The following is a 27,780-nucleotide window of genomic DNA, read 5'->3' on the forward strand; positions in this document are numbered from 1 at the left end:
CCAAAGAACATCAGTCCACCATGGTTCCAACCTGCTCAGTAAGATAAATTCCTGGCTAAAGTGTGGGAAAGACGGGCTCTTAGGCAGCTCCGTGGCTGGCACTCTTCTAGCCAAGCAGTCTGGAAGAGCAGCGGAAACAAGGAATTAAGGATGGTGCTGGTGTGATGTGATGGACTATTTCTGCCACTTCCGCATCTGCTCACACCATTTCTGGGAACTTTAACAAATTCTAACTGTTCATCTTGACATTTCCCCATCCCTCAATTTGAGGTCATTTAAAAAAACGGGAGGAAAAATAAATAAATAAAAATAAAAAAACGGGAGGGACTTCTCTGGTGGTACAGTGGATGAGAATCTGCCTGCCAGTGCAGGGCACACACACCAATCACTGGTCGGGGAGGACTCCACAAGCTGCGGAGCGACTGAATTTTGAGCCACAGCTACACAAGCCCGTGCGCTCTGGGGCCCGTGGTCTGCAACAGAGGAGCCACTGCAAGGAGAGCCCCACGCACCACAGCTGGCGAGTAGCCCCTGCTCGCTGCAGCTAGAGAAAGCCCATGCACAGCAACGAAGACCCAGCGCAGCAAACAAAAGCAAAACAAAAAGCAAAAAAAACCACAAAAAAATACCCAGAAAACCTAGAGGCTTTATTGAATTTTCCCCTCTTGACCATTTATAAATTGTCAAGGATCAGGTCATTTTCACACTATTCTCAGGGGGTTCCCATTTTCACATTATGTTGACTAATACAGCCATCTATCTTTATCCTTTGTTTCTTTAAAATAGAATAAAAACCAGATGCTTTAGGACCTCTAACAGCTTTATTATGTTACAATAAAGAATGCTTTATTCTCTCCATTAATGGAACAGTAATTCATTTTGTGCTTTCTGGATCTCTGACCATGAAAACAGAAACAGACTCTGACAGCAAACCATCCTGTTCTTCAAGTTTATTTATGTTGTTTCAATACACTGACAAAATACACCACATTTTATTTGTAAATTTTTCTCTCTCAAGAGTGACTTTATCTTTAACCAGAAGATTCTCTTAAAGAACACGCACGTGTGCGTGCATGCACAAACACACACACACACACATACACACACAGGCACACTCTCACGAGGCAAGTACAAAAAAACAACTCCACCAAAGTGCATGTGAATGAAAGTGCAAACAGGCTTCATGTTCCAACTCTAGGATCATACTCTCTGCTTCAGAAATTAAACAGAAAGTGTCTGGCTGTCCTAAGCCAGGGCAAGGGCTGGGAGAGGCTGCCAGGGCCAAAGTATGGTGGTTTTTTCCGCTGGAGAGCAGGTCGGAGGGCATAGGACAGGGATGCCAACTCCCTCCCTTCACCCCTCACTGTGTGCCCAGGTCATGGTGTAATGATTTCATTTGGGGAAGGGAGGGGGTGAAGAACCAGTGGGGTGGACAGAAGGCAGATTTCTTATCCTCCCTCCTTTTTTTTTAATGATTTGGTTTCTTTCCAGAGTTTGATGTTGGTGTAAGACAGTGCTGAGGCTCAAAGTTTGGGGGCCTGGGGGCCCTTTTTTCCAAGGCCTCTGGTCCATCTTGTCTTTCCCGTAGACAAGGGTTAGGGCAGTGGAGGGCAGACCCATGTGGCTCAGCTGTCCCAGCTGTGCTCCTTAGAAGTGGAGAGGCCCCACAGCGTGGCTGTGTGTGCTTGCTGTCTTCTTACGCCAGAGTCAGCGAGCTCTCTCTGCAATCTCACGGAGGGGCAGACGAGGCCATGGAGCTGGTGGGTTTCAGTGCCACCCGAGCAACCAGGACAGAGAGGCTCAGACGGGCTCCTCCTTACTCCTGGGCAAGGGGACGCCTGTGCAACCTTGGTAAACCCAGCTCCCTGCCCAGGGCAGGGCCGGGCCAAGCCTTCCCGGGAAGGTGGTGTCTCTGAGGTCCGTCCGCACCCCTGTGGCAGTGCAGCAGGGGGCTGAACGGCCGCCCTGGTCCAGCTACCCGGGCTTCCATGAGAGAGAGTCCTCTCTTGGGCCGGGGCAGGAAATCAACAGAGCTTTGGGTTTTCCAAAGATAAAGCTTCGTATTTTCACAATAATAGCCCTTGACATTTTCCCACACCGAGCCTCACATCTGCACCCTGACAAGCACACCCGAGAGTGCCCGACACACACCTGCACATGTGCATCACGTGGCGGAGATGAGGGGTCCAGGGAAGGCCCCAGGTTCCACAAGAGCCTGGCGGTGGCACCTCACCTCCACGGGTGCGGCCGGGTCCTCCAGGGCCTCTGCCCCCTGCCCCTGTAGGCTGGGAGGCAGGTTTGGCAGGGACTCAGTGGAGGCCACACTTGGACAGAAAGGTCAAAATCCCAGAGCCATGGCAGGTACCTGGCTGGCAACGCAAGATGGAGGGTGGTAGAGAAGCTTAAGGGACATGGAGAATTCAAAGCTAGAGGAATTCACCTTCTTCCCAACTCCCACCTTTTATGAGTCTTTGTAAGACTTCCCAAAACCAAGACATCTAAGAGACAGGTTGAATATGACACCATGGGGGGGAGGTGCATGCCAGGCAGAGTGCATACCAGGCAGGCATTCCCACGGCAAAAGGCCTGGCAGGCATGGGGCCCTTACCTCCTGGGCAATACACTGGCTGAGATCCACGGCGGCAGGGAAGGATGCTCTGCTCTGCTTTGAGAGCCTCCATGTCTGCCGACCACCTTGCAGGCCCATGGCAGGGATTATCTGATGTACCCAGGGGGTTGGCCTCGGCTACCTAGCCGGCCAGCCTGCTTCCTCTCCACAGTTGACACAGGGGGTGTGTGGGAACATCTGGGGAACCTCAGCCTCTGCTGCAGAAGCCAAACAGGTTCTAACCACCCACTCTGCTGGAAACCAGATAGGGCACGGGGGACACTCAAATACTGAGTGGTCCAGAACTGGGCACGCTGAAGAAGGCATCCTGGCTCAGAATCCCCACTGCTGGGCAAGAGACAGAAAGGCACCCCCAGCCCTCAGTGATGCTATGAAGACACACCTCTGGGAATGTCTGGGAAAACCAGACAGCAGAATGAGGGCAACAAAACCAGCAGACAGAAACAAAGGTGCTGCTTTGAATCAATGTGTTTGTGACAGGGTGGCTTCCTTCCTGGAGGGAGGAAGGCAGGGTGGCTTCCTGGAGGGAGGAAAGGAGACGGCGGGGTGGGGAGGGGGAAGCATAGAGACGCTGAAGAGAGAAGGGCCTCAGGCTGAAGGACTCCCGTTCTACCAGACTCTTTTTTAACTGCTGAGAGAAAGACCCTTCGGTGATGAAACAGGTCGCTGGAGAGGTGGGGCCGTCATGGGTGGGGCACCTTCAACCTTTGCCACCAGTAACGCTCCAGCGGCAGGCTCACACCCTCACTGGTGTGCCTGGTGGGGATGAGCTCCAGGACTCCATCCTCCCCAGGGCTCCTCTGCTCCCCTGTACCTTGCAGGAAGTGGCCCCGGAGAGAAGGACCACCCCGGTTAAGGGCCAGAGGGTGGGTTGGGGGGACCACAAGTGGGATGGTAGGAACTCAAGTTGGGAGGGAAGCATCAGCTGCAGAGGGAGGGCCCAGCCCTGAGCCAGTCACTTTAAGGTGTCGTCGGCAGTTTTGAACATGAGAATGGCGTTGTAGATCTTCAAGGCTGGGCCCAGCTTGACGCTCATGATCTTCACAATGTCCGCCTGTGTCAGCAAAAGGAAGGCCTCGCCGTCAATCATCTGAGGGGTCGCGGGAGGGAGGTGGAAAGCGGAGAGGGGAAGGAGGAGGGTGGGGGTATGCATGGGGGGTGGGAGGGAGAAAGAAGATGGGCGTGAAGGACGGGCGTGGGGAGGGGCGGCGGAAGGTGGGAGAGGAAGGAGAAAGGAGAAAGGACAAGGAAGGGAGGGAGGAAAAAAGGAAGACAGCGATGGGGACAGAGAAGGAAAGAAAGACATCCACTGGCCTCCCCGTGTCCACACACACACAGTCTCTCTCTCTTCCGGCTGGCTGGTCTGGATTTCAGAGTGTACTTGCAAAACACTCTGCGTCCTCACTAACAGGGGCTTCTAAGAACCCGTTGTTGCTGTCCTCATATAAACCCACAAGTCTATTTCAGTGCTGTGAATAGTAAACCAGCAGACACGGCGGGCAATCCCATGTGACGTGGGCTAAGCTCTACCTTGTTACCTGTGAGCTCTTTTTGAGAAGGAAGGGCAGGGTGGGGAAGAAAAGAGAGAGAGATTTAACTTGAATCTAACCAAGCCTCTGCAGCCGATGTCCAGTTTATTAGAAATACAGGGGAGAGTGGAATTAGTTAAATGACACCTCGAGGAAGCAATGAGACAAGTCTAGAAGTTCACATTCACCAAGACTGTTTTCAGTGTTGTGAAAAAAGAAAAAAGCAGAGGGCAATTACTCTAGAACAGAAGATATTTAAGAGACGTGATGATCCAGATCATTTGTGTGAACCTTGCTTGGGTCCTGGCTCAAAAACACCAACTGCAAAAGATATTCCAGGCACAAGCAGGGACATCTGAATACAGCAGAATACAAGTGATATAAAGCAGCTATTGCCCATTTGTTCAGTGGGATGACAAGGTGGCGGTTATGCAGAGAAAGACTTTAGTTTTTAAGAGATGCGTGCTGAAGGGCTCAGGGCTGAAAGGTCATGATGTCCACTATTTACTTAAAGCTACTTCACCTAAAAATAGGCAAAGCAAATACGAAAGTGGTTGATAATTGTTAATTCTCTGGGATGGGGTTACAGGTAGAGACAGAAGCGAGAAGTCTGTTAAGGAGGAGGGGAGGACTTGAAGAGAGCCAGAGAGGGAGGGAGGGAGGTGTGGCAAGGAGAGGGGAGGTGAGCACAAAGGCTTTGCTTCTTGGCAGCGGGGCTGGGCTGGGCTGGCCAGCCTCTGGGCAGGAGGGCCACAGGGCTCCTGGTCCCACCACTGGGTTGAAGAACTCCCTCCTCTGAGGCTAGGACCCCTTTATCGAAGAGGCACCATCCCTCCTATGGCTCTTCCCTAAGCATCACAGCAAATACAACATGACTATGGTGTTCCTTATGAGCCCAGCACTCTTCTTAAACACTGCTGGTGCATTAACTGATTCAATAATCCTCACAACACTTCTCAGAAGCAGTACCAGTATTACCCCCATATTACAGATGAGGAAACTAAGGCAGAAAGACTAAGGAGTCGGCCCTCAATCACGTTATGCCGGGCCAGGCACATAACAGATATCAGTAATTATCTGGTGAACAAATACACAACAGCTACCATAAAGGGGACAAAGAGAGGACTGGACAGACTTTCCCTAGGACCCCCGTGCTGATCACCAGATTGGACAGGCAACCCATCAGACCACTGATCCGAAATTGGAGCAGATCCAATTTCTCACTCATGAAGCATTCCTCTAATGGCTGGTCTGTCCCGAATGGAATGAATCCTCACTCATGTCCCACAAAGCATCAGTTCAGCCAGAGAAAGCCCATTCCTTGGAGCAGCGTCCTCCTTGGGGATGACAGATGATGTAGGCCAGGCCTGGAGAAGGCAATCCTCAGACCTTGCAGAGGTCCCCGTCTACCCTGGGTAGACTCTCCTGGATGCCGGTGGGCTACCAGCACACTGCCCCCCTTTGGCATTGCTTTTTTGCATCACAGATCATGCTAAACTGAAATACACAGCAGATGCTCAAGGGAGAGACCACTCCCCCTAAAAAGGGGAGAAAGCCCAAAGCCCGGGGTGATTCTGTGGCTGGCTAAGCCCCTGAACTCAAAGAGCACTGATTTACAACCTGTTGTCACCCAAAGGAAGATCTCTAGTGGGTGCCACATCTTCCGCTCTGTCTCATTAAACACGTGCACAGAAGACTTGGTGGAAGACAGAAGGCTTAGCACAAGTTGTACAAGGATAGGAAGCCTTGTTAATATTAGACATGACAGAATAATGAGACTATGAAACCAGCAAGAGATCATTTAATAGGGAAACATGTAAAGTTTTACATTAAGGCTAATACAAAAAAGAAAACCCTCCAGCAGTACAAGTAACACACTGGAAGATTTGGTTAGACTATAGCAGACAATTGACAGAAGGGGCAACCTGGGGACTTTCACAAACTCCAAGCTGGTATGACGTGGCTGTAATAAAGCTCGTGAGAACTTCTGCCAACAAAAATATAGGGTTCAAATCTGGAGAAGAAGAAAACTACCCAAATGCCCATTAACAGGAGAACTGTGGGATATTCATAAAACAGAGCACCACTCAGGATAAAAAGGAGCTGACTACTAGTTACACACAATGCAGGTGAACCTCCAAAACATTACACTGAAAAGAGACAAATGCAAAAGAGTATGTGTTGTATGATTCCATTAACACGAAGTTCAAGAACAGATAAAACTCATCTTTGGAGCTAGAAATCAGAACAGTGGTTGTCTATGAGAGCTGACAACAGGGGTCAAGAAAGAACTTTCTGGTATGATGGATGTTTCATATCTTGACTGACATATTGGGTTCAGGGTATATACATTTCACAAAACCTGTAGAATTATACTTTTGAGAAGCATAATTAAATATGTGTGTGTACATCTCACTCCATGCATATTTTACCTCCATTAAAAAAACCTAGGTGTCAGTTCATCAGGTGTAACCACTTTCTTGGGGACCACTCTGATGGGGGATGCTGATAATGGGGCAGGGGGTTACATGGGAACTCTCTGCACCTTTCTTTCAATTTTGCTGTGAACCTAAAGCCGCTCTAAAAACATACAGAGTCTTTTTAAAAACAAAAGGAATGAACACCCCGAGGATCAGTAGCCCAGTGTGTTCTGTGTTGATCCGAGGGCATCTGAAACATAGGGCACAGCTCTGAACACACACAGTCCAATAAGAAGATCATGAACCAAGAAGGCGAGCACCCAGATGGAGAGGCACTTGGGAGAGCCACTGTCCAAGGGTCGATGAAGAAACTGGCCGTGCTGGGCCTGGATAAAGAGATGCTTCCTGGGAAAGAGGAGACTTCTTTCTTTTGGGCACCTCACCTGGAGGCGGCATCTTTGGGGAGCTAAGACTACACTCTCTTAGGTGAAGGGGGTATGTGTAGTCTTTGGAAGGAATTCCTAAATAAACTCAAAAGGTCTCTTCCAATTTCAAACTCTACAAGTTAGGAGAGTCATGATAAAGCTCTTTATTGAAGGACAACTACACAGTGAAAGCCAGAACCACCACTGATTGAGCCCTCCCTATATCGGGCCTGTGGCTACAGAGACGCTAGCGACATAGTCACACTAGACATTCTGGTACCAGGACCACTCGTCAATTCCAGCGCTCACGCGGCCTTGCAGGGTGGTCATCATTACATCCACTTTCTCTCTAGTTTACAGATACGGAGATGCAGATTCCAAAGACCTCTAACCTGCAGAGCCAGGATTCACACCCGCCTGCCCACGAAGCTAGTGGCCTTTCGCCTACAACTCACTGCTGCTCATCTTTGGTAAGCTTTTGGGTCTTAATTTTAGGTGTGAGTTAGCATCCTTGCAGTAAATAGCAATAGTCGTTGTCAGTCAAAATACATTTTAATTGACTGCCACTAGGGAAGCTAAGTTTGGACAGAGAGCAAAGGAGTGAATGGAATCGTGTTTCCGGGATGGCTTCCCTTCCTGCTGACAGTCTGAACACAGAGGGCTGGGTTCCCAAGCCAGGCCATCTGTACCAGATTTTCCCCAAAGACGTGGGTCACTGGGACTGGTCCCCCCGACCTCAGGTGGGACAAGAGAGGCCCTCCCCAGCTGGGGGCAGTGCTGGGGAGGGTGCCCACGCCCTGCCATCTCAAGGACCGTGACGCTGCTTGGTCCCCACCCTGCACCGAGCACCCACCTCATCCTTGAAGAGCCGCGCTTGGTCTTCACAACCTGTCAGGGTCTGAACGAAGCCGAAGACCTTGGAAACCAAAGGAGACGTGTTGCCAAGGGCACGGGGCTCAGGAGAGGAGGTGGCCCTGCCTGGCGTTGGTGCCTCCTGGGCTCTGACAGTGTAATTTTTCTTAGCAGCCCCAGAGGATCCTGACTCTCTGTGCCGCTGGGGGCCCAAGGTGAGGCCCCTTGCTCCCAAGGCCCTAGGCTGAGTTGGTGTCTCTTGCTGGATTAGAGGCACGCCCCCCTCCCCACCCCGCAGGATGGGCCTATCAAATGGTGCTCAGGCAGCCCCACTGGGCAGCTGGGAGAGGCTGTAGATGGAGGGATGATGAGTCAGGAGTGGGATGGTGCTCCACCTGACGGGGCCCCTTTCTGAGCCCTCCCCATCAGGGCGCGGTGAGGGCAAAGGAGGGGCAGAGGGAGAGGGACGGGTCCCTGCCCCTCACCTCATCGATGGTCCACTTGGCGACTGTTGAGGCCGAGATGCCGGCCACGCCGGGCAGGAGCTTGCAGTGCTGCTCCCAGCACACGGACAGCGACCGGTCGGGGTGGGCCGACAGCGCCGACATGAAGAGGGACTGGTGCGTGACCTCGGTGGTCAGCGCTGCAAGGCAGAGGCAGAGGCTGGCGGCCAGGGCCGAGGCCAAACCTGTCTCCCTCCAAAGCCCGCTCACCCCCAGGCCACCTGGGAGACTGGCTGGCAGAGGGTGCTGGACCGTGGCCCCTTTCAGATAGCCCTGCAGAGCCAAGGGAGTGAGCCAGATCCCCCAACTCCTCACCGAGCGCTTGTCCCTCATGTTACAGACCACGTAGGAAGACCCCACCGTCCCCTGAGGCTGTAGCACCTGCCCCGCAAGGATGCTCTTTTCTCCTGGAGCTGCAGCAGCGTCCTGGAAACAGCACTCTCTGGAGACCCCGCATCCCCAGAGCCCCTGATATCCAAGCCACCTCAGCGTGCTGTGTGCTCAGTAGCTTCAGTTGTGTCCAACTTTTTGTGACGCTATGGCCTGGAGCCCGCCAGGCTCCTCTGTCCATGGGATTCTCCGGGGAAGTATCCTGGAGTGGGTTGCCGTACCCTCAGGCTGGACATCAAATGTCCATCCTGTTTGCCCTCCGTTTGCGAAGTCCTTTTGGGCCCTGACTGTTGCAGCCTCAGGGGGATTCTGTTTGAGAAGCAGAGTCAGCCTTCCCAGGGGACTTCCCTGGCCGTCCAGTGGCTAAGACGCCACACTTCCACAAGAGGAGGGATAGGTTTGATCCCTGGTCAGAGCACTAAGATCCCCGCATGCCGTGGCGGGGTGGTGGTGGTGGTGGGGAGAACCAGCCTACCCTGTCTGAAGCAAACCCCCCAGCTGATGCCACTGCCTTAAGGTCCTCTTCTCCCACTACGTCCCCAGCTGGGTCTGGTTCATTCCCTGCACCCCAGCCCCTCGCCTATTCTGGCACCTCCAGGGTGATCCCTGATCCGCTCGCTCACCCACACTGCCTATCCCTCTGCTTCGTCTGCTCCTGGAACCCCTGGCTCCCAACCTCCAGCCTCCAAGTGGATCTACCTCTTGGTGAGTGACCCTGCACTACCTGGCTTCCTCCTTGGCCGGCCTTGGCAGCTGTGTACTTTGTCTACTTCTGGGGACTCTGGCAAACCTGGCTTCTGCCTACCTTACCTGACTTGGCTGGCCTTGGCCGGCCTTGGCCATGTGGCCACTGTCCCAGGGGGCTTGCCCTGCCTCTGCCCAGAGTCCAAGAGAGCCGGCTCTATCCTATTTACTTGGTGCTAATTCCAGACTCTCAAGCACGTGGCCCCCCGCTGTTCTCTTCTCCGAGGCCCACCTTGCTCATCACCGTGTCCTTCTGTCCCTCCCCTTCACTTCAGTCTTTTGCCCTGACTCCTTGGACCTCACAGTCATCCTCAGAGCCTCTGGGATCCTGGTTCCAGCCTCACTGATCGTTCTTCTCTAACTGCCCGCCTGCTGTCTGTCTGCTCATTGGCCCAAATTCAGGCTCCCATCCACACTCTGAAGAGCCCCAGCCTTCAGGACAACCCCAGAGCTTGCAACCACTGCACAGCCCAGTCAGCCCCTGCAGAGGACCCGTTTAGGGTACAGCCTGGCTCTCCTGTGACAGCTGCTGCCATCAGCACTTGGCCTCCTGTCCTCACAGTGTCCCTCTTCGAAGTCCGCTATCTGGTGCTCCATGTATCCTGGCGAGGAGTCTGGGGGCTGAGCTCCTTATCTTTCTTCCCCAGAGCACAGGACAGAAGCATTTGTAGGCAGCCCGTAGTATCTTATCTAACTGCAAAACATCTATTTTGTGTGTGTGTGTGTTAGTTGCTCAGTCTTCTCTGACTTTCTGAGACCTTATGGACTATAGCCCACCAGACCTCTAGTCCATGGGGTTTTCCAGGCAAGAATACTGGAGTGGGTTGCCATTCCTTTTTCCAAGGATTGAACCTGGGTCTCCTGCACTGCAGGCATATTCTTTACCATTTGAGCCACCAGGGTGGTATCTTATCTAACTGCTAAGCATCTATTATAGCTCCTCTTTTTTGTCTTTTGCTTAAAAACAACAGAAATGTGTTTCTCATAGTTCTAGAAGCTGAAAGTCTCAGATCAAGGCACCAGCAGACTGGGTATGTAGTGAAGGCCCACTTCCTGACCCCCCCGGCTGCCATCTCCTCACTGCGTCCTCACATGGCAGAAGGGTCAAGGGGTCTCCTAATCCCATTCATGAGGGGTCCATCCTCATGACCTAATCACCTCCCAAAGGCCCCACTCCAAATATCCTGACATTGAGGATTAAGTGTCAACATATGTGTTTGGGGGGTTACAAACATTCAGTCCAGAGCATTATTATTAGAAGTTAGCAACTATGTGCTGAACAGGCACTGTGGGAAGGTGAGGGCAGGGAAGAAGGAGAATGCAGTAAAACAGAAACCACAAATTGGACTTGGAATCAGTTCCTTACTATTTGTTTTTTTAATGCTGGGCACCTTACTTAACATGGGCCTCAGTTTCCCAACTTGAAAACAAACCGGTTGAGGGGACTTCTCTGGTGGTCCAGTGGTTAAGACTCTGAGCTCTCAATGCAGGAGGCCTGAGTTCGATTCCTTGTCAGGCAACTAGATCCCACATGCCACAACTAAGAGTTCACATGCTGCCACTAAGACCTGGTCCAGCCAAATAAATTTTAAAAAGAAATACAAAGAAGATGAAGTGGTTGTGTAAGGAAATCATGGTGGTTTCCTCGTTGTCTCCAAGAGCTGACACTCATGGGTCCTGGAGGGCCCCATAAGCACCGTGAGCACAGCCAAGTCCTGAGCTCTCCAGGCAGGCAGCTTTCCCTAGGGAGCTGTTTTCCAGCAGACCCACACTGAGGAGGCCTACCCATGGACGCGTGAGAAGTCTCCAGAACAAAATCCAGAGGGACCACTGTCCCCTCTGTGAGAGCCAGCCAGCTGATGGAACAGGGGAGCCCTGCCCAGAGGTCAAAGGCCTGGGCGCTGTCCCCCGCCCTGTCCCTGAAGTCTCAGGACTCAGGTGAGTCCTTCCCAGTCTAATCTGGAACATAGCCTTGTCCATGGAAAGACTTCACAAATTCTCAGGATAATTCTGGAATGAACACAGCAGGCAAGCACCCTCTGGCAGTCAGAACACGGCCTTACAATGGAAGCAGACCAGGTGTACAACATCTATGTTGCAGACCACTTGTGAGCGTCAGCGAGATGGTAAAGATAAAGCACCTGAAACGGTGCCTGGCCTATAGCAGGTGCTTGATAGTGTAGTAGGCACTATTATTTCAGGTAACTGACACCTGAAAGGCAGGTATTATTCATGTTTTCAAATGAGAAAGCTCAGAGGTCACACAACTAGAAAGTAATGGCCGTGACTTCCCTCCCGGGAAGCCAAGACTGAGAAAAGCAGAGCTGGGGGCATCATCCCGCCTCACAGGGGGAGCCCAGGAGCCCAGAGAGGCTCTGCATCTTTCCGGCAGACTCACAGCAAGGCCTGAGGTAGAAAGGGCCTAGCATATGAGGCTGTTCAAGGCCCCATGCTGTGTCTCGGCACTGCCCTCTATCTCCAAGTATCGCGACACCTGCCTCCCAGCCTCTCCCACTCTGTGCACCCCTGGTGACTCCTCCCACCAATAGCTAAGCTGTCACAGTGAACACGGTGGAGGACACAGGGAACAAATAACCCAGGACTCACTCGGAAAATCTTCCTGTGGGATCTTCCGGTACTTTGGAGGGCGCCCGATCCTGGAGAGAGAGGAGCCGGGCCCATGACAGGGACTCAGCGCCTGCTCTGGCCTCGGAGGACTTGAGGCCCCGCACCCTTGCCCTCCGCACCGGCCGTGATGGCGAGGCTTCTTCCTTAGGGAGAAGCCCGAGAGGTTCCTCTTACGGGCCGAGGCCTCCGTGTCCGACAGCTCTGCCTTCAGCCGGCTCTGGTTCCTCTCGGCCAGGGGGCAACCCGAGAGGCAGTGGTGAGCTGTGAACTTGCCGGTGACGTGGCCAGAGCCATCACAACCAGGAGTGGGGCACTTCCTGGAGAAGAAGAAGGTTTGAGATGAAGCTGCTTGGTCCCACTTGGCTCTTCCCAAGCCTGGCCCCACTGGGAGAGCAGACGGGTGGACCCTGGTTGGCCACCCATGGTGGATACAAGACAGACCCCCTCTGAGCAGTGCCTGAGGGTCCCTGAGCAGGAACCCTTCACTCACCGGTGGTGAAAGCTGTACTTGGAGGTCCTTGTGTGTGGCAGGCTCCGATAGCTGAGAGGGGGACAGCCCGTCGGGGAGGCAGCACTGGGCTCTCTGGGTTCTGGAGGGGCAGGCAGAAAAGCGTCAGCATGGGGTCCGGGGGGTGGAGGTGGGCCTGGGGGAAGGGACATGGAAGGTAGGGAAGGTCAGCACTAGGAACCAGTTCCCAGGTACAGGGGCCCTGAGCCAGGCTGGGATGCCACTTCCTGCTGATGGCCATCAGTCCCTCACGGGGGAATGGGGGTTTGCCTCTCATATACACTGTGGAAACCTGCAGGCCATACCCTCTGTCTCTGGGAAGAGGAGCACCCTCGATCAGCTCTGGGCTGGTGTGGACACAGCTGCACCCAGAAGCTACACCAGGCAGATTCATGTTATTCTTGTTTCTCAGTTTCAACCCCAGGACTTTGGGGACTATTTTTCAGTCTCTGCCTATGCTTGGAGAACAGTTGAGAAGGGATCCACGCCCTGTATGAAACAGATGTGGGCGACCTCCAAGCCCTGCCAGCAGCGGGGAGCAGGATCTGATGCAGGGAGCCGTGTGCCTTAGCAAGCACCGCGCATGCTCTGCGCTGCTCTGCTGGATGCTGAGAGGACTCCTCAGGGCACAACTACCTCCGAAGCATCTGCTCACAAGTGAGCTTGGCCCTTCACACCTCCAGGTCCCCCACCCAACAACTGGGGAGGCCAGAAGCACTGCTCAGTGTGGCAGAGATCCTCCCCAGGGTGGGGAGGATGAGGGACCCCAGAGTTTACTGTGGGCATACTATAGAAACTGGGTGGTGCCAGAGGTCGGGGGCAGGGTCAGACATCAGGAGGAAAGGGTGAGAGTGCCCCAGGGGTACACACGGAGAGGAGGCTGCAGGGGATGTCCTGTCTTGGAGCACCAGCCCGCTGGGTGGATGTCAGGGTGGTCAGCATCAATCCAGAAGTCATAGGCGTGACTCCAGCCATCAAAATGGAGCTGGGGAGGAAAGAAAGGGCCAGGAGGTCAGGTGTTCCTCATGAAGCCCAGCTTGGCTGAGAGGTCCTCCAGGCTCCAGGAGGCTCTCCCCATCCCTGGGGCCTGTCAGAAGCAAGATCCTGAATTGGAAGGACAAAGGGTCCAACCTCACAATAATCCATCTCGACCGCCACACTTCCCAAGGGTTCCACCTATGAAGTTACTGGCACGCATACCAAGTTGCTTCAGTCATGTCCAACTCTGTGGGACCCCATGAACTGTAGCCTACCAACCAGGCTTCTCTGTCTATGGGGATTCTTCAGACAAGAATACTGGAGTGGGTTGCCATTCCCTCCTCCAGGGGATCTTCCCAACCCAGGGATAGAACCCGTGTCTCCTGTGGCTCCTGCACTGCAAGTGAATTCTTTATTGCTGAGCCACCAGGGAAACCTCGAAGTTACTGGCATCTCCCATCAGTCCTTGGGTAGGACAAGGATTTGTGGGCCTATCTGATAGGCTCAGAGAAGGGACGGGACTTGTCCCGACTCACAAAGGTTAAGTTGCAGATGAGACCTGACTGAGACTCAAGATCTTTGGCCTCAAGTTTAGAGCTCCCTTCCCTGCAACATGCAGCTTCCCTGCAGTCTGACTCATGCTATGCCTTTGACCTCAGCCCCATCTACGGAAGTCCTGCCCCGTCGGCCTGTCCACTCCCCTAGCCCGAGGGGCCCAGAGCCACCTTTATCCGATGATCCTCCACATCCTCCACACTGGCCACACGAATTAGGGCTGGGTTCCTGCGGTCCACGGCCTCCAGCTTCATGTTGACCAGGAAGCTGTGTGGGGGTCGCTACAGGGGGAGAGTGGTCTTCAGGCCAAGGCCCTGCTCAGCAGAGCTGAGGCCCCAAGAGGGATGCCCAGGTGTTGTGCTTGGGGAAACCGTGGCCAAAGTGGGAGGCTGGGGCCCTGTCCTGCCTGACCGAGGGCTCTGCACTTTCCTGGACTCAGCTCTGGGGGCAGAGAAAGCCAACTCACCACCTTGAAGGCCCAGGCAGGTACAGCGGAGGCCCTGGTTTCTTCCAGATATTTCTCCCAACAGAAGCTGTCAGGGTCTGGGTAGTCTGGAGGAGAGGATGAGGGCAATGTCTAGGCAGGTGTAGCGGGGAGCTCCTCCCCTCCAAGCAGGGCCAGGGGCGTGGAAAGGACAGAAGCCCGTGGACAGAAATCCCCCTGTATCACAGCCTGCTCCTTGCAGGGGGCTCCTGAAGGGGAGGTGTGCCGGGCAGAAGCAAGCCATTTAGTTGGTTATCTGGGAACCCTGGTTCCCAGTCCTCTCTTTGGCTCTGTTGCCTTGCTCCAGTTCCAGTCCCATCTGAACCCCTAATGTATGTTCTGAGTGCTAAGTCGCTTCAGTCGTGTCCAGCTCTTTGCGATGCTATGGACCGAAGCCCATCAGGCTTCTCTGCCCATGGAATTCTCCAGGCAAGAATACCGGAGTGGGTTGCTATGCCTTCCTCCAGATCTTCCTGACCCAGGGATCAAACTTGCGTCTCTGACGTCTCCTGCACTGGCAGGGGGGCTGTTTATAACTAGTGCCAGTATAATACCCTGACAGGGAAGGATACGCTTTCTTCACTCTAGATTCCTGTTCCCTTACTGAGAGGGCTCATCTAACTTTTTTTTTTTTTTTTTTGCCTGTGAGATCTTAGTTCCCTGACCAGGGATTGAACCGATGTCCTCTGCAGTGAAAGGGCAGAGTCCTAACCCCTGGACCAGGAATTTCCCTTCAGCCTCAACAAAGTCAGGGTTTAACAGGACTCTCCTAAGATCAAAGGGTTCTCAGCTCTCAGGCAAAGAAGCTAAGGCTCCAGGCTACGCCTATGCCCTTGGCCTGCCCTTAGAGACCCAGCTAATGAGGTACTGGTAAGGGACCAGGGAGAGAGGGGTGGCTCAGGTTGCAGGGTCACCTTGTGGAGGGGTGAGGGGCTTTCCTTGCTTCTGGCACCAGCCCACCGGGTGGATGTAGGGGCTGCTGGAATCACACCTGAAACCCAAGAATTCTTCACTGTCTCAGGTGAGACTTCGAGGCCCGGAGCCCGCTGTCCTGTGACATCATGGCGACAGGGCCCACCCTCATGTTACTTCTGAGGGAGAGTCAGACTGGTGACTGGTGAGGGAGTCAGAAAATTCCAACAGTAACTAAAAACCCTAATACCACCTTAATATCTCAGAGATGGGTCACAGGGGTCTGCTTGTTTTAACCTTGGTACTTTTAGATGAAACATTTAATTGGCATCATAATTACTAAATGATGCAGATCAGGAGTCCCCGACCTCCGGGATCTAACGCCTAGTGATCTGAGGTGGGGCTGCTGTAATAGTAACAGAAATAAAGTGCACAATAAACGTAATGTGCTTGAATCATCCCCAAACCACCCCCGACCCTGGGTCCTTGAAAATATTATTTTCCCTGGTGCCAAAAAGGCTGGGCCCCTGTAGATGAGATCCACAGGGCAGTCAACTGTCCGCTGAGCATTATGAATATCAGGGCTGAGCCGGGCTGCCTGGTGCATCCCAGGCCCACCGTCCCTCGCCCACCCCTTTCCCCCACCCCCTGGAGGCAAGTCTGGGCCCTCCCACTACCAGTAGTCGTAAGTGTCATCCCAGTTGTCAAAGTGCACCAGGAAGCGGCTGTCCACCACGTCGGTCACACTGGCCACGCAGACGAGGGACGGGTTCATGCGGTCCACAGCCTCCAGCTTCATGCCCACCTGGAAGCCCAGGGGTGGGGGACTCTGGGGGCAAGAAGAGGGGCTGCCACGGCCAGGCCCAGGCTGGCTTGTGCTGGCCCAGGACCCACTGGCAAAGGAAGAGGAACAGGTTCCCTGGGGGTTGTGCTTCTGCTGGGTGGGCACGGGCGGGGAGGGTGGGAGAAAGAGGCTGAGGAAGAGGGTCTCTCCAGGGCAGAATAATACCCCCCAGCCCTGAGCCCTCAGGCACTTCTGGCCTCTGAGGAATGCTCAGAGGAAGCCTCACTGATAGGAGGCCACTCACTCACCCAAAAAGCCTGCCAGGTGACTGCAGGCTGAGCACAAGCCTCCCCTCCCCAGACAAGCCTGGCTTAGCTTGAGCTGAGGGAACTGGGTGCACCACGGGGTGGTGGGGAAAGATGAGCTGACATGTGAGGCAGGAGGTGGGGAGAGGGGGCAGGGAGGCACCTGCCAAGTGTCGGACATAAACTCCAAAAGCCATCACCTCCCTCAGTCTTTACAATAACCCTAGGGAGATGGGTATCATTGTCTCCATTTTTATAAGTTAAGTGACTTGCCCAGGACCACAAAGCTGGTCATTGGTGGAGCTGGGACTTGAACAGTTTGACTTAAAATCTGCATCCCCTGTCACACAGAGCTGGTAGAAGCCCACCAGTCACCTGTAAGTATGGTCTCTGGGGCAGGACCGGGGTGGGTGGTACTGTCCATGCCTGAACAACATGGGGCAGTCCCTGGCCCACAGGGACCCAGGACTTTCAAGATGGTAACATGTTTACCGGGCTTCCCCGGTGGCTCAGTGGTAAAAGAATCCACCTGCCAATGCAGGAGACCCAGAAGACTTGGGTTCGATCCCTGGGTCAAGACGGTCCTCTGGAGAAAGAAATGGCAACCCACCCCAGTATTCTTGCCTGGGAAATCCCACGGACATAGGAGCCTGGTGGGCTACAGTCTACGCAGTAGCAGAGAGTCAGACATGACTTAGCGACAACAATAACATGTTTACTGTGAGTTCCCTAGATCCCTCAGGCCTCTAGTTTGGGATTAGGAGATGCTTTAACTGTGGGATAAAGTTGCCAGTTGCCTCGAACAGAGAGAAGGACAAGAGGCGAGCACTGGGACCATGTGGGAGAGCCTCAATGTTGGTCAAAAGGATGCAAAAAGCCGCTCCCAGAATAAAGGTTTGGACCTGTCGACAAGAATTGCAGGGAAACCCAAGCAAGAAAGAAGGACACCTCAGTGCCCAGGCTCAGAGGGGATGTGTGGAGGAGAGGATTTCAGCAGTAGGGAGGAGGCGGGGAACTGGAGGAAACCCAAAATTGCTTTCCTCTCTGGCCCTGGAGCTACTCAGGGAGGCCCTCCCGTTCAGTGAGGACCAGAACTGAGCTGAGAGCACCCGTAAGTGAGCGCTCGTCTGCTGACTCAGATACCCTGGCCGGCTGCAGTGACTGTCCTGGGGGCACTCACGTGGCTCTGGCTCACAAACAGGTGCTTGGGGGCAGCCTGGGCTCTTGTGCTGCGCAGGTACTGGCTCCAGCTGAACTCCTCCTCCTTGTAACCTAGGCCCCTCGGGGGGGACGAACAGAGCGCCGTGCAGACAGAGGCTGGGCTGTGGCGAGGGCACCCCACACGGAAGCAGCAGAATCAGGCAGGCCTGAGGACCCCACAACCCTCAGGAACCTGCCCAGGGACCCCCCTGCCAAAGCAGGACGCAGCCTGGGTGGATTTCTCTCAAAGGGCAAGGGCAGAGCAGAAGCTCTGAGGCCAAGCCATAGCAGGATGGGACGCAGAAAGGCTGACTGTGCAACGGGAACAGGGAAGGGGGGAACCACAGGGAAGGCAAGAGGGAGGGTCTGGGGGCTCACTGCCTCACTGGGACCAACCCAGCCAGGCCTTACCTTTGGGGGGCTGCAGCTTGTGCCCCGTCTTCTCGAACCAGCCAGCCGGATGAATGTCAGGGGAATTGGCATTGATCCAAAAGTCATGGCCCTCAGAATACCCATCAAAGTGCAGACGTAGGCGGTAGCCACACACCTGACCCCGTAAGGGGGAAGCACAGGGACTCAGTGCCAGCAGACACCATTTCCCTTCCCTCACTGCTCCTCGTCCAGCCTGGTAGTCTCAGGGGTCTGTTGCTGGAAGGTTACCCCCTTCACCCCTCCTGACTCCCAGATTTCCCCGCATCCTGAACTTTGCCATACACCCTCCCATCCTACCAGGAGCACAGCTCATGTGCTAATGAGCCCTGAGCTCTGGGCACAAGACAGGAGATTCTAAGACAACCTCTGGCCGCTTTGAGCCCTGGACAGATTCCAAAGGCACTGACCAAAGCTCAGGGCCCTCAAGGACCCTTCCTTCAGCTTCCTCCTCTCACTGCTCAGACCTCAGTCTGCTAATGGCAGTTCCTTGAACATGGAGCCCTTGAACGTGTTGTTCCATGGCCCAGTGCTTTTTTCTCACTTTGCCTCTTGTGCCTGGGACATCGTACTCACCTCTCGAGACTCAGCAATGGAGGCTCTTCCCCTCTGAAGCCATTCCTGCCCCTTCAGTGCCCCCTTGCATACAACTGTCATCACCCCTGAGGGGTATCACTGTTTATCTGGCTGATGCCCACACAACTGTGAGCTCCTAAGAGGATAAGGACCTTGTTGGACTCATGCCACCATCCCTGCCCTTGGGAGTGCTGCTCCTCAGTAACCTCACCATCTCAACCCTTCTCCTGCTTTTTGTTTACATTTTAGTTTTCTGCATATTCTGCCTCAACCCCCTATTAGTTTGGGTGCTGTCTGAATCCAGGCCCTCCGTGCCCTTGGCTGACTCCTTCAGTCCATCCCAAGGGGAGTCATCAGGATGGGGGTGCCAGCCTCAGCTCACCTCGGTCACAGTGAGGATGAAGTACATGCTCGGGTGCTGAGGGTCGATGCCTTCCAACTTCATGCCCGGTCTGAAGCCATTCTTGTTATGAGTGACTGTCTGGTACTGTTAACGCACAGATGGGAGAGGATCCAGCTCCCCTCTGGCATTATCCTAGCCTAGTGGGCTGGGGGCGAAGAAACTACCATAGGGGCCCACGTGCTTAGCACTACCAAAGAGGTAACTTATTTGGGGAACTTTAGTGCAGGGATCCAAAGCAGGATAGACTAGCCTCCAGGTCCCTTGAAAAGTGGACTTCAGGGCTCCATCTTACCCAACTCAGTGTGTAGAATTAAGTAAAAGGCAACAGAATTCAAAAGTCTGCAGGCCCAGTGATGGGGAAGCCTGGGTCCCACCTCCTATTTCTTCCCACCCAGGAAGTCCCTTATAGTGAGCCCTTTTCTACTCTAGGTCCCTAATCAGTCTGTCCCCCTTCCATCCTGCCAGTCCTTTGAGGAATGTCAGACACAGAAAGCAGCAGAAGGCCTGAGTTTGGAGGTGAGTCCCTGGACTGGGAGACAAGCTCTTTCTAACACAGAAGTATCCAACTCACGTCCTGGAAGAGGCTGATCGGGGCAGCGATGGCCTTCTGCTCCTCAAGGTAGGATTCCCACGACCAGCCTGGTTTCTTCTCCTCTGAGGCTGTGGGGAGAAGACAGACAGGCTGACCCTTCAGGTGGTGGTTGGCTAAGCCCTATCCTGACTGTTTCAACCTCATGGACTGCAGCCCACCAGGCTCCTCTGTCCCTGGAATTCTCCAGGCAAGAATACTGGAGTGGGTTGCCATTTCCTCCTCCAGGGGATCTTCCTGACCCGGGGATCGAACCCATGTCTCCTGCATTGCAGGCAGATTCTTTACTTATAGAGCCAGCAGAAAAGTCCTAGGCTGCTTCTTAAATACGACCTTCCTCAGTTCCCCCAACCCAACTCTACCTTATCTCCAAAACAAACCTCTGTCTGTGATCACGTGCTGCCCTCTGATTCCACTCAGCCATGAGGGTGCCAGACACACAGGGCCCAGGCAAGACTCAGTCTCAGGTGAGGCTGCACCAAATTCTGCCTGCCCTGCCCGGCCCCCACCCCTAGGCCATTGTCAGCAAAGGCGCTCTGGATTATGGGCCCACTAACAGAGGTTAGTTATGACCAACCTAGACAGCATATTGAAAAGCAGAGGCATTACTTTGCTAACAAAGGTCCGTCTAGTCAAGGCTAAGGTTTTTTCTGTGGTCATGTATGGATGTGAGAGTTGGACTATGAAGAAAGCTGAGCGCCAAGAATTGATGCTTTTGAACTGTGGTGTTGGAGAAGACTCTTGAGAGTCCCTTGGACTGCAAGGAGATCCAACCAGTCCATTCTGAAGGAGATCAGCCCTGGGATTTCTTTGGAAGGAATGATGCTAAAGCTGAAACTCCAGTACTTTGGCCACCTCATGCAAAGAGTTGACTCATTGGAAAAGACTCTGATGCTGGGAGGGATTGGGGGCAGGAGGAGAAGGGGACGACCGAGGGTGAGATGGCTGGATGGCATCACTGACTCGATGGACGTGAGTCTGAGTGAACTCCGGGAGTTGGTGATGGACAGGGAGGCCTGGCGTGCTGCAATTCATGGGGTCGCAAAGAGTCGGACACTATTGAGCGATTGAACTGAACTGAACTGAACAGAGGTTACAAAGTCTCAACCACAGAGGGCCAAAGCTGTGTGACAAGTCCTGAGCCAGAGGACTGAATCACAGCACCACCTAAGCTCACTGGGAAAGAAGAGGAAAAAGAGGGAAAAAAGAGAGGAAAACATGCAAGGATGAAGAACAGAAGAGACCACACAGAGGGTTTCCTTGGTGGTGTAGCGGTTAAGAATCCACCTGCCAATGCAGGGGACACAGGTTAGATTCCTGATCTGGGGAGATTCCACACATCCCAGAGCAACTAAGCGCGTGGGCCACAGCTACTGAAGCCTATACTCTCTAGAGCTAGAACGCTGCAATTGCTGAAGTCTTAGTGCCCAGAGCCTGTGCTCTGAAACAAGAAACCACCACAGCAAGAAGCCCGGGCAGTGTAAAGAAGAGTAGCCCCTGCTCGCAGCAACCAAAAAAAGTCAACAGACCCAGCGCAGCCAAAAATCCACCTCAATGAGCTATAACTTCATATCCACTGCTGCTGCTGCTGCTAAGTCACTTCAGTCGTGTCCAACTCTGTGCGACCCCATAGACGGCAGTCCACCAGCCTCCTCCGTCCCTGGGATTCTCCAGGCAAGAACACTGGAGTGGGTTGCCATTTCCTTCTCCAATGCATGAAAGTGAAAAGTCAAAGTGAAGTTGCTCAGTCGTGTCCGACTCTTAGAGACCTCATGGACTGCAGCCTACCAGGATCCTCCGTCCATGTCCAAGGGATTTTCCAGGCAAGAGTACTGGAGTGGGGTGCCATTGCCTTCTCCTCATACCCACTAGGATGGTTATAATAAAAAAGACAGAGGGACTTCACTGGTGGTCCAGTGGCTAAGACTCTGTGCTCCCAATGCAGGGCACCTGGGTTCGATCCCTGGACGGGGAATTAGATCCCATATGCTGCAATTAAAAGTCAGGACAACTAAATAAACCCTTTTTAAAAATAAAAAAGACAAATTATAACAAGTCTTGGTGAGAATGTGGATAAACTGGAACTTTCATACGCTACTGGTGGGAATAAACAGTGGTTTGGCCACTTTGGAAAACATTCCAGCAGTTCCTTAAGAGGCTAAACATACGGTTACCATAGCACCCAGCAATTCCACTCCTATGTATATACCCAAGAGAAATGAACACTTATGGCCAGACAAAATTTGTGCACCGATGCTCATATCAGCATTGTTCATAACAGCCCCAAAGTGAAAAAGAACACACATACCCATCAGTTGATAAAGTGTGATATTTCCTACAATGGAATATTATTCAGCAATAAAAATGGATGAAATACTGATACATGGAACAATATGCATAAACTATGAAAACACTGTGCTAAGTGCAAGAAGCCAGTCACAAAGGACCGCATGCTATATGATCTCATTTATATGAAATGTCTAAAACAGGCAAATCCATGTATACAGAAAGTAGATTGGTGGTTGACTAACTCTGGAGGGGAATTCGTGGTTTGGGTGGAATGTCAGTTCATAGGTATAGGGTTTCTTTTTGGAGTGATGAAAATGTTCTAAAATTGATTGTGGTTATATTTATACAATTCCATGAATAGACCAAAATCCACTGAATTGTATACCTCAAATGAGTAGATTGCATGTTTTGTAAATTATAACTCAATAAAGCTATTAGAAAGCTATTTCTTACAAAAACATGTATAAAGCATTAACTGTAGAAAAAAATGGATACGTTAGACACAGATTCTCTGCACACACAGGACACACGAGCAGCCCTGCCATGCCCACTCCTACTCCCAGATTCTTCTGCGAAAAGATCCCCAAAATGAGTGGGAAAAGACTTTAGCCATAAGAGCAAACTTCTGTCTACTGACAAGGTTTCTTCCCTTGAAAAAAGGCAGAAAGGAGGAAATATCCAGAAACTAATGCCACACATTAATATTCACAGTTGAGATGGTGAAATGTACAAATCAAAAGATAACTTCAACCTGGTCAACAGGACCCAGCAGAAAAAATGCTAGTTTAAGAATGTACTTTCTTAAGAAAGACAGAACAGTCAAGCCAATATACCTATATATCTAGAGTTAGATATATATAATATAGTTAGATATATTAACTCCTGCCTCTATTTAAGACTTAAGAGGACATAAACCAGAACTTTCCTGGTGGTCCAGTGGCTAAGACTCCATGCTCCCAAAGCAGGGGGCCCAGGTTTGATCCCTGAGGAGGGAACTAGATTCCACACGCCTTAACTAAGAATTCACATGCCTCAACTAAAGAGCCCGCGTGCCACAACGAAGACCAAAGATCTTTCGTGCCACAGTGAAGACCTGGTACAGCCAATTAATCAATTAAAAGGGGACAAAAACTAATGAGAGCTAAGACTTCAGCTTCTGATGTGACAGCTTGTGTGAGAGAGAGAGCCATGAAAATATGGTTTGGCTAAGATAGGCAGAATATAGAATAGTATGGAGTTTGAAGCCCTGGACACAGATCAGGCTCCTCTGACTGGCAATGGGCTCCTCAAGGGAGAAAGATGTCCTAAAACTGACCTCACTCTCTGGCTCTCTAAGGAACAGGAAAGACAGTGAGTCATGCAACTAAGCCATGGTCCAAGAGGAAACACCAACATACAACTCATTTATTCATCCACTGAACAAACATTTATTGAGAGTATACTCCACACCAGCCTCTGGGCTAAGGACCAGGGATATAATGACTAGCAGAAGAGATTCAGTTTTGAGGAAGGCAGACAGACATTGCTACACAGTCTCTGGGTGACTGTGTGATAAACTCTACTTGGCTCCAATTGGCTGTTGTCATGTAAAGTGGAGATGGTAATACAGAAGGTCTGAGGGCCACAGCTGGCTATTAATGATCTTTGTTCCATTTTCCTTAGAACCAAAGGATTAGAATGGAGGCCCAAATAGCAAGGTCAGACCAGTGACCAGTACGGACTTGCCCACACCACCACAGGGAAGCAATACCATGTGGTGCCATTAACGTCTGCTCAAGTCTTTGGATATTATGAGGTCTACTCACAACTGGCTGCTAAGTCGCTGGATAATAGAGAATAAACAAACATATGATATTAGCCTCAAGAAGATACATATACCATGGCACAAACCAAAAACACACTCTCTCTGTCACACACGCACACATACATGCTAACTTATGGGCATCTATATATGTACAATACACCATCACAATGCACTCCCAGCTTCACACCTCCAAAGGCGTATACACATGGCTCATGAATATATATACACAGGCCATCATACCAGGCTGGCTGCTGTTCCATTCCTCACTTTCTGGGGTGTTAGTGGTAGGTTGTCCCTCTGGATCCTTTCCTTCTTCTTGCTTCTCCTGGAGAGGGCAACAGATCCCAGCTTCCTGTCTTTGTGAGTCGGCCTGAAGCCCCATCTCCATTCCTGACCCAGGCCTAGCTCTCTGGTCACACGGTGTTCCGCTCCCAATGGGTGGATATTCTTCTAGGCTACCAGCAGGAACCCTTTACCACAGTCTCACACCCCCTAGTTTACACAGCCTGATTACAGTTCTCATTCCCAGGTGGGAAAACTGAGGACACGAATACCTGCCCTGTGCTCCATGGCCTCTAGCCCAGAGATGGGGCCCCAGTGAGGAATCTTTCCATCTGCCTGCACACCCACTTGGGTGCTGGTTCATGTCAAGGTGACAGCCCTGCCATTAGACTGAGGTGAGGGCTCTAGAAAAACAGGAAAGTGGTTTATTTATTTCCCTGCAACCAAGTACAGGATCTGACTCCAGACAGGACCCCAAAATATGATGAGTGAGTTATTATGTGTCTTCTGTGGCCCAGCCCCACCATCTGGATTAATGGAGGGGCTGGTGAGAATTGAGGTACAGCCTCCCCCTGCCCTCCCAGCTGTCCGCTTCCTACCATGGCCTCTGGCTCAGATTCCTCCTCGGATGGGCTCTGATATTCCCTGTGCTTCCTCTTCTTCACGGGTTTGAGGAGCTCAGAAGCGCTGGTGCAGTTGGTCTGGCCTGAGGAGTTCTCCACTATGACTGACCTGAGGGACGGGGAGCCTGAGGGAAGGAACCACCCACCCTGCACCATCCACCTACCCTCAAAGATCGGAACAGGAGAGGGGCCTTGGGGCCAGAGAAGCCGCAAAGGGGCTTCGGGACCGGAAAAGGCAGAGAAGTGGGGCTTAACTCCCTCCTGCTTACCGCTCCTGGAAGCGCTGAGGGCAGCCATCATTGGAGGAACTAGGATCTGGACCAGCGCCTTGCTGAGGCCCACAGGCCTGGCACGGGCAGGTGCCATCATCCTCTGGTGGGTCTTGAGGCGGACCTTCCGGAGGGTCCTGGGAGAGGTCCGCTGGGGGAGACCAAAGGGACCTCAGGCCGCCCACCCAACACGTCCCACACTCAGGCTCCGCCCACCTCGGAGCCCACACTGGGCCTCCATCTCGGTCCCGTTCCCTACTTCCCCCACTGGGCAGCCCTGTCCCCCTCGCCAGAGCCTTCTCCGCCCCAAGACCAACCCGCCGGAGGGGGCACACCAGCCGGGACCCGGGCCACGCCCCCTCGGGCCACGCCTCTGGCTTCGGCTCTCCCGCGAGTTCGGGGCTCTCCCAGCCTCCGCAGGGGCCCAGCTCCGGGCCTGGGGCTCCTACCCGGCTGTTGGGGGTCGGCGCCGCCACCCCCCGCCGGGGCCTCGCCATCTTCGTACTCCGCCACGCCTTCCCGCCGCAGCTCTGGGCTTGGGGGTTGCTCTGCTCCCACCATGTTCGGCGGCGCGTACTCGCTTACCCGGAACTGTAGCGCGGAAGGGTCAGAGGGGCACGACTCCTGGACTGGCCCTTGACCCACCCCCAGTCAGCATGGTTCCCCCTCCCGCCGCCTCACTGCAAGCCACGCCTCCAAGGCTCATTCACCGTAAGACAGGCCCTAGAAACCCCCCCAGCTGTCTCGTCTTGGGAGCGCAGCACTTCAAGCCCCGCCCCCAGAGTCCCTCACCTCAAGCCCCGCCCCCAGAATCCTCCCTCTCGGTCAGCTTCCCCACCTTCCGCCTCTGGCCCCGCCTCCGGGCCCGCAGGCCCCGCCCCACAGCGGCGGCTCGCTGGACCCCGCCAATCCCCACAGCTACTGACCCGCAGGCCACTCCCCGAAGGCGGGGCCGCGGCCTCGGTCCACTCCAGGAGCCGCACTGTGCTGGCGCTGGGGCTGGCCGCCGGCCCCGTGCTCAACTGCGGCAGAACCGTGGCTGTGACAGGTACGCTGCCGGCCGGTCGCTCCGGGGTGCCCACGTGGATCGGTTCCCGCGGAAAGCAGGACACATCCAGGGCACTGCTGGGCAGACCCAGGGCGGCCGAGCTGGCTGCGAACAGATACATGGACAGACACGACACAGGCGAGCCTGACGACCCTGCCCCAACCCTGCCATGCAAGTGCGGAGGCAGGTGAAAAGTATCGTCTCCTCCCCAGGACCCACATCTGTCTGGGCATGGATGCGGATTCTCCTGTTCCCCCAGACCCCTGGCTTGGCCCACCTGGAATGATAAAGGCAGCAGTGGGCAGGTGAGAGCCGGAGCCCGGGCTATCTCCGGCCACCAGGTGCACGCTGACCTCCCCTGTGGAGGGTCCCTTCAGTGTCCTCAGCATCTCCATTTCAGCATGCCCCTCCATCCTGGTAGGCCTACAAATGGAACACAGACCCCAAGGGGATCAGGTGGGTAGGGGGCCTCCATGAGGAGCTGCCCACCCTCAAAGAAAAGCCTCAGCCATGAGGGGAGTAAGGTGTTTTAGGAGTCCAGCATAAAGTTTGGCTCCTGGCTCTATCCAGGTCACCCAGGTGAGAGCTCTGGCCAGACCCTGCATCTCCCCCTGTCCTTGTAAGACGGGCACGTGTGAAGATGTTTTGTAAATTGCTGTGCACACTCTAGGGAGTCTCAGAGAGTGTGTCTCGGGCCAAGGTTCTGTCCGGTCAGCTATCTCACGGCACAGCCCAGGCCAAGTCCAAACTCCCCTCTTTCTCAACCTCTACCTCCACCCCCAGTAGAATCATTCCCTTCTCCCTCTGGGGATTCAGAACCCTCAAGTACCAGATTCTCCTTCACTCATACAGGTCATTTTCTTGGGAGATGATCTTTCCTGATGGTGTTCTTTTATGCCTCCTGCCCACCACTCCCTCCAATCCCAAGCAAAGAGTGGGCACTCAAACATCTGTTGAGGGGACTTCTCTGGTGGCCCAGTGGTTAGGACTCCAAGTTTCCACTGCAAGGGGCACAGGTTTGATCCTTGGTTGGGGAACTAAGATCTCACATGTAAAAAAAAACAAACAAACAAACACACACACACATACAAAAACAAAAAACATAAAAACCCCATCATCTGAAGAGCAAAGAAGTAATGTATGAGAATGCAGTCAGTGCAAGCTTTTGCTTTAATAAAGGAAAGGCAGTAGAGACATTTAATAAAGGGTCGAACATGTAAATATATGGGAAAAAAAGACCTAGTGACATAACAAATATGCTTAATTTACTTAACTCCTTAAATGTGCCAGCACGCAGCAGGTGCTGTGTTGAATTTCACTAATTTGAACTTGTTAATAAAAAGCAGTATAGGTAATTCCCTGTGCTTCCACTGCTGGGGACTTGTGTTCGATCCCTGGTTGGGGAACTAAGATTCTGCAAGCCGTGAGGCATAGCCAAAAAAAAAGAAAAGAAAAGCAGTGTATGAGTGATATTTGGTTGCTTTAAGGTGTCAGCAGGGCTTGACAATGGCATATAGGTTAAAGGAAAGAACGTAGATGCAGGCTTAAGTTAGACTTAAGTCAGTTTGAATCTCAGATCCCACCCCCCTTAAATGTCTGTGATTCTGAATAAGCAGCTTTCT

At 53.1% G+C, this 27,780-nt stretch overlaps 1 protein-coding gene across 1 annotated transcript; it reads right to left on the reverse strand.

Moving 5' to 3' along the window:
- Positions 1-628: 628 nt before the first annotated feature.
- On the reverse strand, positions 629-26,571 carry L3MBTL1 (L3MBTL histone methyl-lysine binding protein 1). Its single transcript, XM_040248362.1, has 20 exons — positions 26,436-26,571; positions 26,037-26,263; positions 25,560-25,701; positions 25,111-25,261; positions 24,818-24,950; positions 24,177-24,261; positions 19,826-19,914; positions 19,234-19,338; positions 18,258-18,393; positions 17,827-17,918; positions 16,235-16,386; positions 15,560-15,636; positions 14,628-14,713; positions 14,332-14,442; positions 13,499-13,613; positions 12,611-12,710; positions 12,100-12,437; positions 8,341-8,498; positions 7,857-7,919; positions 629-3,719 (listed from the first exon to the last, which is right to left on the reverse strand). The coding sequence occupies exons 1-20, from the start codon at positions 26,569-26,571 to the stop codon at positions 3,585-3,587; spliced, it is 2,631 nt and encodes an 876-aa protein (XP_040104296.1). The 3' UTR covers positions 629-3,584.
- Positions 26,572-27,780: the final 1,209 nt, after the last annotated feature.

Source organism: Oryx dammah, unplaced genomic scaffold (assembly GCF_014754425.2).
Source record: "Oryx dammah isolate SB20612 unplaced genomic scaffold, SCBI_Odam_1.1 HiC_scaffold_10, whole genome shotgun sequence".
Lineage (NCBI taxonomy): Eukaryota > Metazoa > Chordata > Mammalia > Artiodactyla > Bovidae > Oryx > Oryx dammah.